The sequence below is a fragment of the Misgurnus anguillicaudatus genome, chromosome 21 (genome assembly GCF_027580225.2).
Source record: "Misgurnus anguillicaudatus chromosome 21, ASM2758022v2, whole genome shotgun sequence".
Lineage (NCBI taxonomy): Eukaryota > Metazoa > Chordata > Actinopteri > Cypriniformes > Cobitidae > Misgurnus > Misgurnus anguillicaudatus.
Window position 1 is genome coordinate 4359153 of NC_073357.2, and position 11543 is coordinate 4370695.

General features: G+C 45.5%; 1 protein-coding gene across 1 annotated transcript in view; it reads left to right on the top strand.

Moving 5' to 3' along the window:
* The window catches only part of LOC129419150 (E3 ubiquitin-protein ligase TRIM39-like), a 36297-nt gene extending 26619 nt beyond the window's left edge, over nucleotides 1-9678 (top strand). Inside the window, exons 6-8 of the mRNA XM_073859901.1 lie at nucleotides 7754-7895; nucleotides 8432-8455; nucleotides 8589-9678. Coding sequence (XP_073716002.1) covers nucleotides 7754-7895; nucleotides 8432-8455; nucleotides 8589-9136 — 714 coding nt within the window. The 3' untranslated portion in view covers nucleotides 9137-9678. The remainder of the gene's footprint in view (nucleotides 1-7753; nucleotides 7896-8431; nucleotides 8456-8588) is intronic.
* Nucleotides 9679-11543: the final 1865 nt, after the last annotated feature.

Consider the following 11543-nt stretch of genomic DNA (forward strand, 5'->3'; position numbering starts at 1 on the left):
CAGGTGACGAAAAGGTTCCATTTTAACGCGTAAGCCCGTCTCGTAGACGGAGCTCGAGCCGCGTCAATAGTGTTAGATACCGCCTGGGGCAAATCACTTAAACCTTGCGCGCGCTCAACGACCAAACGTGGAGATTCCACAGGTCGGGGCGCGGGTGCCATAATGTGCCCCCTCCCTGAGAAAGAAGGTCCTTCCTCAGGGGAATCCGCCAGGGAGGGGCTGTCGCGAGGAGCATTAGTTCCGGAAACCAATTCCTGGTCGTCCAATATGGGGCGATCATTAAAAGGCTCTCCTCGTCCTGCCTGACTTTGCACAGTATCTGTGCTATTAAACTCACTGGGGGGAACGCATATTTGCACAGGCCCCGCGGCCAGCTGTGTGCCAACGCATCCACGCCGAGGCTGCCCTCGGTTAGTGAATAAAACAGGCGACAATGGGTATTGTTCGGTGACGCAAATAGGTCTATCTGCGCTCGACCGAATTTCCTCCAAATCAGCTGGACCGTCTGGGGGTGGAGTCGCCATTCGCCGGGGCGCGCTGCTCGGGAAAGCGCGTCTGCCGCTGTATTGAGCGAGCCCGGTATGTAAATGGCACGAAGGGACCTCAGATGCTTCTGACTCCAAAGGAGGAGATGACGAGCGAGATGCGACAGGTGACGAGAGCGCAAACCGCCTTGACGGTTGATATACGCTACGGTCGCAGTGTTGTCTGAGCGTACTAGTACATCCTTCCCTCGCAGCTCCTGAGCGAAGCGTACGAGTCCCAGATATACTGCCCATAACTCGCGGCAATTGATATGCCAATGCAACTGGGGTGCTGTCCACACCCCCGAAGCCGTGAGCTCGTCGTACGTGGCTCCCCAGCCCGTGTCGGAGGCATCTGTATGCACAACAGCATGCCGGGAGACCTGTCTCATGGACACGCCGGCCCTGAGAAACGCGGGGTCTGACCACGGGGGGAATGTTAGGCGACACGCAGGTGTAATGGTTACACGATGGATGCCAGCGCGCCACGCTCTCCTCGGGACTCGATCGTGAAGCCAACGCTGAAGCGGTCTCATATGGAGCAGCCCGAGCGGTGTCACGGCCGCTGCTGCTGCCATACGCCCCAGGAGTCTCTGAAATTGTTTCAGAGGGACCGCATTCTTCCCTCGGAATGAACCGAGGGAAGTCAGAATTGATTGGACGCGCTCTTCTGTTAAACGCGCCGATAAATCGATCGAGTCCAGTTCCATACCGAGAAAAGAGATCCTCTGCGTGGGGCAGAGTTTGCTCTTTTCCCAGTTGACCCGAAGACCCAAACGGGCGAGATGTTGAAGTGTTAGATCTCTGTGTTCGCACAGCGTCCGCCGAGAATGCGCTATTATAAGCCAATCGTCGAGGTAAGCCAGAATGCGAACACCGCTCTCTCTGAGGGGCTTTAACGCCGCCTCTACCACTTTCGTGAACACACGGGGAGAGAGAGACAGCCCGAACGGTAGTACTTTGTATTGGTATGCCCGCCCCTCGAACGCAAACCGGAGAAACGGTCGGTGACGAGGGAGAATGGACACATGAAAGTACGCGTCTTTCAGGTCTATCGCTGCAAACCAATCCTGGGGGCGCACCGCACTGAAAATTTGCTTCGGTGTAATCATCCCGAAAGACCTCTTCTGAAGAGATTTGTTCAGGACACGCAAATCCAAAATCGGTCGTAACCCGCCGCCCTTCCTGGGCACCATGAAACACGGGCTGTAGAAGCCCGATCTCATCTCGGTAAGAGGGATCGGCTCGATCGCGTCCTTCGCCAGCAGGACCTCGACCCCCGCACGCAGCACACGTGCAACGGACGCCCTCACCGCGGTGAAACGCATGCCCGCAAATCTGGGAGCGTGCCGATTGAATTGAACTTCGCAACCGAGGCGGACCGCGCGCAAAACCCAACGAGACGGACTGGGAAGCTGAAGCCAAGCCCCCAGGGACCGTACGAGAGGAATTAACGGCACTACCGGTGTACCCGCGGCGGGGCAGCGAGGCGGGACAGGCGGGACTGCCGGTGCGTCTGCCGTGACAGCATAAGCATCTACAGTATGTGTGTGTGTGACACTGACCTGAGCCCGCTGAGGTAAACGGTCGTCCGGTCTCCTCAGCTGAGGACGCAGACTCCGAAGGGGTTGCTGGTGGTCCGGTCTCCGAAGAGGAGAGCTCGAACTCCTCAGAACACCCACTGGCGACAGAGGAGAGGGAGGAAGAGCATCTGACTGCCCGCTCACATCTCTCTCGATCCTCTGGAGACCTGGAGAAGGAATAGGAATGCACTCTTTTTGTGGTTTTGTGGGTGCCGGCTGAGAAGCCGGCGGAACAGAAACAAAACGAAACAAAAGATTTTCCACCCGGCCCTCTACCGGTGGAAGGAGCGGTGCCGTCACCGTCTCCCGTAGAGTGATCCCATCCAACTCCAGGTCGCCCGTCTCAGGGCCGCTTCGATTTCCGTTTGCCACGGGAAGCGGGTGGTGCGGGCGGGGCGGGCTGCCGACGGCTGTTCCCTCTCCGAGGTCTAGAAGACGTTCTAGCGGGGGGGGCGGAGGCAGCCGCCGGAGGGCGCCCTCGGCGAGGAGCAGACGGGGCCGCCGGCGCTGGGGGGCGAGATGCAGGTCGCTTGCGCCGGGGCATGATCTGAGCGATCGCTTCCGTCTGCTTCTGGGCGGCGGAGAACTGCTGGGCAAACGACTCCACCGACTCGCCGAACAGGCCTGCCTGGGATACGGGCGCATCCAAGAACTTGTTCTTTTCTGCATCCGACATGTCAGCCAGACAGAGCCACAGATGGCGTTCCTGGACCACCATCGTGGACATCGCACGACCGATCGCCTGTGCCGTGACCTTCGTAGCACGGAGGGCCAGATCCGTAGCGGCCCGGAGCTCCGAAAGCACAGGCGAGTCGTGTCCTCCCTCGTGCAGATCTCTCAAGGCCTTGGCCTGGTGGACCTGCAGCAACGCCATAGCGTGCAGGGCTGAAGCCGCCTCTCCACATGCATGATAGGCAGCCCCCGTTAAACCGGAAGACTGTCTGCAAGCACGGGAGGGGAGGGCTGGGCGATCCTTCCAGGTGGAAGCGGTGGCCGGACACAATTGCATCACAACCGCACGCTCCACGGGGGGGATTCCCGTATAGCCCTTAGCGGCTCCATCGGTGAGGGAGGTGAGGGGGGAGGGCTGAAACGGCCGTAAACGGGTAGAATACGGCGACCTCCAGGTCCTGGTCAGCTCCTCGTGCACCTCGGGGAAGAAAGGCACCGGCGGAGAGGGTTGTGAAACCCGGGCAGCTCCAAAGAACCAATCATCCAGGCGGGACGGTTCGGGCTGTGGGGGGTGAACCCACTCCAACCCGACGGTCTCCGCCGCTCGAGAGAGCACGGCCACCATCTCTGGATCGAAATCCGGCGTCACGACCCGTCCGGATGGGGGGAGTACATCAAGTTCCTCAGAGGTAGAGGGCCCACCCTGGTATGCTGGGGTCTCCTTGGACCCGGAGGGAGGCTCGACATATCCAACTGAAATCTTATAACACGACTCTGAAGTTTCCATCGGCGCATCAACCGGCTGTGGATGAGGAGGCTGAGAGGCAGAGGACGAATCCCCTGCCCGGTTCAGCACAGTGATGCGGAGATCATCCTTCGAGAGCTTCACAGCCGCACCGTGGCGGCGATCAGAGCTCGTCGGACGTGGGTTGCGTTTTTCCCGGAGGAAAGACAACCGTCTCCGCAAATCCACAAGGGACATGTTCTCGCAGTGAGAACACTTACCCCCAGCGAACGCTGCCTCAGCGTGCTCGATGCCCAAGCACGAAAGACAACGCTCGTGACCGTCCTTCGGACCCATATACTTCCCGCATCCAAGATCGCACGGACGAAAAGACATCCTGAAAAGGACGCTTATGTCCGGATATACGAGAGAGTGGCTGCCTTTAACAAGGCACAAAGCTCTCTCGTATCACTCTTTTAGGGAAATTCACTCAGATGCTCAGTTGATGATGCGCACAGGGAAGGCAACGCACACACTAAACTCAAAACAAACAAAAAAGATGCAGAGCCTGTGGAATACTGCGAAGCGTCCGCTGTGGTACTGCCAGTCCAACCAACTTCCGCAATCGATCCCAACAGAGTGAAGTAGCTTCTCAGTAGCAGATACTGCCGGCTTTCGAAGCGATAAAAAGCTGATTTCCCTATTTGCACGTGCGCCTTATATACGCACCTGGCGGGGCGGCGCCAGCATTATGCAAATATCTCAATGCCAAGTTCATTGGCGTTTTAGTAGTATTCGAAGCAGATTGGTCTCTCTAAGCGAGCTCCCAATTCGTCGGTCACGACGTGACGTCGTAGTGACCGACTGAAAGGGAACTGCTGCTGTAACACCTGTTCTAAAAATACATAACGGTGACTTGGACAACTTTAACAATTATCGCCCCATTTCAAACTTACCGTTTCTCACCAAAATTCTGGAACGTTTGGTGGCTTTGCAGCTACATAGTCACCTCACAGTTAACAATCTTTTCGAACCCCTTCAGTCTGGTTTTAGAAAATTTCATAGTACTGAGACAGCCTTGGTCAAGGTCACCAATGACCTGTTATTAGCCTCAGATTCTGGATCTCTCTCCATCCTGATCCTCCTAGATCTTAGTGCCGCTTTTGACACGGTTAACCACAAGCTGCTACTCGAGCGTTTGAAAACTGTCTTTGGTGTTTCTGGGACTGTTTTAACTTGGTTTAGATCATATCTTTCTGATCGTCAACAGTTTGTATCTATGAGTGGATTCCGGTCCGTCACTGGTTATGTCTGTACGGGTGTTCCTAAAGGTTCCATCTTAGGCCCCTTACTTTTTAGCATTTACATATTTCCACTTGGATTGCTTTTAAGATCACTTGGGCTAAATTATCACTTTTATGCGGACTACACTCAGATTTATATTCACTCCAAGACTAATCATAATCTGGACCTTTCTCGTTTGACTCACTGTATTGCTGAGATAAAATCATGGATGTCTCAAAACTTTTTGTGCCTCAATAGTGATAAGACGGAGGTCTTGCTTCTTGGCACCCCTCACCAGCTTCGCAAAGCTGGCTCACTATCGCTAAACATAGATGGCTCTGTCCTGGAAGCACAAACCAAATTAAAAAACCTAGGAGTAATCTTTGATTCTGGTTTGTCTTTTGACCCCCACGTTCGTTACACCGTTAAGAACTCATTTTTTCATCTCAGAAATATCGCTAGTCTTCATCCTATGCTGTCCCGCTCGGTGACTGAAAGGCTTATTAACACTTTTGTGTTCTCTCGCATTGACTATTGCAATGCACTTCTGATTGGAGTTCCTAAAACCACACTGAATAAACTACAATATGTGCAAAATTCAGCTGCTAGGATCCTGACTGGAGTCAGGCAAAATGAGCACATTACACCAATTCTCAAGTCCCTGCACTGGCTTCCGGTCAGGTTCCGAGTTGATTTTAAAGTCCTCATGCTTGCATACAAGGCACTGCATGGTCTTGCCCCCCAGTATCTGTCAGCACTTTTAACTTTTTACACACCCACGCGTCACTTGCACTCCTTACAGGCACGACTATTAGTAGTCACACAGTCACGGCTGCGCTCAGTTGGGTATAGGGCTTTTTCATCGTACGGAACTAGACTCTGGAATTCACTCCCTCCTTACATCTGAGAAGCATAGAACTTTTGTAGTTTTATTTATATTTTAAAGACTAACTTTTTTAGGATAGCCTTTTTATGACCCTTTTATTCGTTGTGTGTTCTTATATGTATGTATGCATTACTTGTCTCATTTTTACATGTACGTATGCATTTACTTGTGTTATTTTTACATGTATGTATGCATTACTTGTCTCATTTTGTGTGCGTTGTTTTCTTATTTTCTGTTATGTAAAGCGCCTGAGAAGCTACTTTAAAGGCGCTATATAAAAATAAAGTTATTATTATTATTATTATGGTTAAAGCTGGTGGAGGATTAAGTGCACCAATACAGGTATTAAGGGGTATTAGACAGGGATGCCCACTTTCTGGACAATTGTATAGCCTTGCTATTGAGCCATTGTTGTGTCGGATAAGAAGAGAATTGAATGGAATTCTACTTCCTGGTATAAATAGTAGTAGTAGGGTATCGTTATCTGCCTATGCGGACGATATCACAGTCTTTATCACGAGTCAGAATGATGTTGATATTTTAACGGGAATTATTAGGAAATACGAGAATGCATCTTCAGCAAAAATGAACTGGGGAAAAAGTGAAGGGCTGATTATCGGTCAGTGGGGAGGGTTGGGACCTCCAAAATTACCTGGTGGAGTACTGGGGGTAAGAGAGGGGTTAAAATTTTTAGGTGTTTTTTTAGGAAATGCAACATTTAAGGGGAAAGATTGGGAGGGAATGCTGGAAAAGGTGAATGCTCGAGTGTCTAAATGGAAATGTCTATTACCACAATTGTAATACAGAGGGAGAGTTCTGGTGGTAAACAACCTGGCTGCCTCTATTTTGTGGCATAGACTGGTGGTATTGGAGCCACCTGATGAGTTGATCTGCAGGATACAAAGGACTTTTGTGAACTTCTTTTGGAGTGGAGAACACTGGATTCGTGCAGCAGCAATTTATCTTCCAGTTGAAGAAGGAGGCCAAGGTCTGGTGGACATGAGGAGCAGAATCTGTGCTTTCAGAATCCAAGCAGCACAGAGATTTCTTAAGATCTTCACGCCTGACAGAAAAGTTCATTGAGGAGATTGTAAACGCATTACCAAGTAGCTACAGAGAGTATGTTGGGAGAGGAACTTTGATGGGCATGACGAACAAACAAGATTTTCCAGAAATTAAAATCTCTCATCTTATAAAGACGGAGTATGAAGATGAAAATGCGGGGTCAATTCTATCTTTTAGAACTCCAGAGCTGGAATACTTTGAGTTTGCATCAAAAAAAGCAATATATTACTCTACAGTTAAAGTTTTACACCAGAACTCTCTTAAAGGATAAAAAGTCTCAAGGTGGCCAGGTTTGTTGAAGCCAGACTTCCTTGTGAGGGACAGGTGGAGAGCCCTGTATAAGCCTCCTATAGAGAAGCGTACGGCTGATCTGCAGTGGAGGCTTATTCACGGGGCGATAGCTACGGACAGACATGTAGCGCACCTGAATCCAGCAGTGGGTGAACAGTGTAGGTTTTGTGGAATGATAGAAAATTTGAAACATTTGTTCTTAAGATGTAATAGGTTGAGAGATCTTTTTAATCTACTTGATGGATGGTTTCAAGCTTTTGATGAGGAATTCTTAGAGGAAGTGTTTATTGGGGGTGTGATGTACAAATTCTTAATCAGAAGGAAAGCGTGTCTGTTAAACTACTTGATTGGAACGGCAAAGTTAGCGATTTGGAAGACGAGAAAGAATAAAGGGCTGAATCTTCTTAGTACTGATGCTGAATTAATGTTCAAAAGCCTGGTTGCTGGAAGATTAAATACAGAGTTTGTATATTATAAACTTACAAACAATGAGGAGTGTTTTGAGGATATTTGGTGTCTTAATGATGTTTTGTGTGCAATTGATGAAGGCCAGTTGGTTCTTAATTTTTAAACTTATTTATTTGATTGAGTTTTTGATGATGATGTGATTTTTGTCTTTATTCTGTAATTAATAAAGTCTTGTTAAACCTCTCTCTCTCTCTCTCTCTCTCTCTCTCTCTTATACTGATATGTATTTCTCATCTCTCTCTCTCTCCTGCTGTAGATTGACTCATCATCCCTGTACAGACCTCTAGACATGAAGAACTGGTCTGAGATCAGTATGAAGACTCATGTGAGTGTGGAGACTCTTAGGAGAGCTCTGACTCAACTACAGGAGACTCTCAATGAGAAACTCACTCAAACTGGTAGGTTAATATTAGTTACAAATGATTATTTGTGTTGTTAAGTGTCTGCCATCAAACACTTGCGGTGTTTCTTCAATAACATTAACTTTGTTTTCTCAGGTGTTTTTATTGAAGGGTCTTATTGTTTTGCTTTTTTCCTAGACACCAGCTTCAATTCTAAAATATGAAAAAAACAATTTTTTTTACTTCAAGCATTTAAAAGTCTATTTTATGAAAATAATGCTTTAATGCATAGAGGGACATTGTTAGAAAATGAGTTATGAATAAAAGTCAGGAAACTTTTTCTCTCAATTAATTCTCAACATTATGCTTTGTAGAAATGTTGCAAAAAATGGAAAAAGAGTATTTAAAAAATGTATATACAGAGTAAACAAATTAGACAAAAAGTGTTTTAAGTCCATGTATAAAAGTGATGAAGGACAAACCCAAATATTATCTGCTATAGAGATAAAGTTACTGATTCTTGTTATCTGTCAGTGTTTTTAAGTTTCTTCTGTAAACTCTTGCTGATGTTTTATTGTGATTTGTGTTGACAGTGTTGATGATGCAGCAGTATGCAGGTACAATGTGTGATCTACACTCTTCTCTCACATTCTCTAACAATAATACTTTACATACACAAACTCATCTCTACTATTATAAACACATCAACATCTTTATATTGTCATTCATATTCTCTCATCTCTCTCTCAGTGGATGTGACTCTGGATCCTGATACAGCTCATCCAAATCTCATCCTGTCTAGAGATAGAAAACAAGTGAGAGATGGAGACATTAGACATAAACTCCCAGATAATCCAGAGAGATTTGATTCGTGTGTCAGTGTCCTGGGAAAAGAGGGATTCACCTCAGGGAGATTTTATTTTGAGGTTCAGGTGAAGGACAAAACTAAATGGAATTTAGGAGTGGCCAGAGAATCTATTAACAGAAAGAGACCGATCAGATTAACTCCTCAGGATGGATTCTGGACTGTGTGGCTGAGGAATGAGAATGAATATTTGGCCTGTGAGGATCCCGCTGTCTCTCTGTTTCTGAAAGTAAAACCACAGAAGGTCGGGGTGTTTGTGGATTATGAGGAGGGTTTGGTTTGTTTTTATGATGTAGAGTCCAGGTCTCATATCTACTCTTTCACTGCTCAAACTTTCACTGAGAAACTCTTTCCTTACTTCTGCCCATGTCCTAATGATAAAGGTAAAAATTCAGCTCCTCTGATCATCTCACCTGTTCATTACAACAAATGAATTAACATCCAGAATATAAAATACTAAATAAAACTTAACTAATCTTTATGAATATAAATAATAAATAGTAATTATCTTTACACATCTGTAATAATAATTAATTACACATTCTTTTGTAATTTGCAGAATCAGAATAAAGAGTTAAAAATGACATAAAAAGTAATTTTGTTTGGTTAATTTGTTAAGTGCAATGGTGGTTGTTTTATTTAAATTAACTCTAACTTTTAAGACAAATTGTAATTTCAATTATTAAATCTGACAAACTTGCAATGCAAAAACCAGTGAGCACTGATGGTCCTTAAAAGTTCATGAAATGCAACAGAACTTTTATAAAGACAAACGTTTGTTTTAGTTTTAATATGAAGGGACCATAATCTACTTAAACTTAAATATACTATTTCTCCAAATATATGCACGGGTATGTAAGAGAATAATGAAAGCATTTTTCATAAAATACTTGAACACATGTTTAAAAATGAAGTCAGATAGATGTTAATTTTGTTGTTGAAAAAACAGCTGTGCATTATCACAACACACTTAAGTGTGAACAGTGTCCCAATGTGAAGTGAGCTAGGGTCCTTACCAGTGCCCGAACCAGAGCATGTGAGTGGAGCTGAGGGGTAAGAAATTCAACTCCCCGCTCACGTGGGTGTTCGCTAACCTCGCTTCACCGCCAAATGTCGGACCAGACCGCTTAGCTCAATTCCACTCCCCACTCACCTACAATTTTATCACGCTCCAGTGAAATCGATCCACGTTCACTCAAATTTAAAATTCCTTTGCATGCCTTACTGTGTTTTCAGCCTTACGCCTGGGACACACTGCCTGCATGGCAGATACCTCCACCCGCTTCTGACTCACAGGCTGTAAGTAGTCTAGATTTTCATATTATAATAATTTACTACTGACTAAACCATGACTCAAACACATTTTTTACATGGGTTTCACATGGGATTCACACAAAAATGTTTCAAAAACGCATTTCACGTGTGAATTTGCACATGTGAAAACCAAGGGACTGTTCTGTAAGGGCGTTGTTATTTCATACTGTATTTGTAACATTAATACCCTATTATGGACAGGACAGAGTGGTAAGAGGGGTTAGAGAATTCAGGAACGGCCATCTTGGACATGGCAAAGATTCTTTGAGATCGTGCATAGCCATTTTGGCAAGGGCAGAGAGTCTATGGAGCCTGGGAGTGGCCATGTTGGCTGACTTACAGGACACAAGAAACTCAGGGGTGACCATCTCGGTTTTGACAGAAAATTCAGGAAACACAGATACAGGCCTTATGGTCTTGACAGGAAATTCACAAGCTCTAAGAATGTAGGTTTCTTAAAACGTTTTACCCTTGTGAAAATTGACAATGATTTTGTTGTGGTAAAGGTGTAGTAACCATGTTTTTGGTGTATTGATTACTGTCAGCAAAATCATGGTTTTATTACACTAACTTTAAGGTGTACCAAACCCTGATAAAAGATATTTGTAAGACCAAAACCAAATGGTTGAATCCACAGGGAACTGTTTTCTAATTCTGGTTGAAATAACATCTGAGACCCCTCTCTAAGAATTCACATCTACAAGCCACTTCTTGGTTTGAGGTCACACCCTACATCACTTCCTGCCCATCTCCCCCTCTTCACATTCTCTCAGGACAAACTGTATATGGAATACTACATTCTACATGCACAAAGAATCTGAATCTGGTCTTGTTTGGTATCATATGAAATGTTTCAATGGGTTTATTTATTTGACAACAGAAATTAATATAAAAGTGTAACAATAAAGTACACTGTAAAAAACATATTGTGAAATTCACAGTAATTAACTGGCAGCAATTGACAAGTAACTTACTTTAGAAAAAAATCACAGTAAGTTACTTGTCAATGGCTGCCAGGTAACTACTGTGATTTTTTAACTAACTAGCCAGAGATGATATATGTTTAATATATAGTTAATTGTGGTTTTCCCTACAGCATTTGATTGGTTAGTTATTTTCTGTAAACATTCATCAATATTAAAAAAAGTTGTAATGGTCAGCCTTAAAGGTTGAGTTACAATTATTTAAAAACTCAAGACTGTTAAAAGAAGGAAATTCAAAAAACAAATCTAAAACAATTTAAAAGTCCAAGCGTGTTAAAAGTCCAAATGTGCAAAGTTTCCACCGTGTATATACAATCCAAGAAAGTGATATCCAAAGTCTATAAAATGTAACTGGACCGGTAAGCCCAAATACACAAACTCCTCACACCAGCAACCGCTTGTTTTAGCTATAGCGTCAGCTAACCATGTGCTCCTGCTCCTTCCTTTTATACAAAGTTCCATGTCATGTGACCCCTCACATGACAGACATACCAAGAAGCAAAATAAAAGACATACACACATAAAATAGCAAAAGGATCAAAT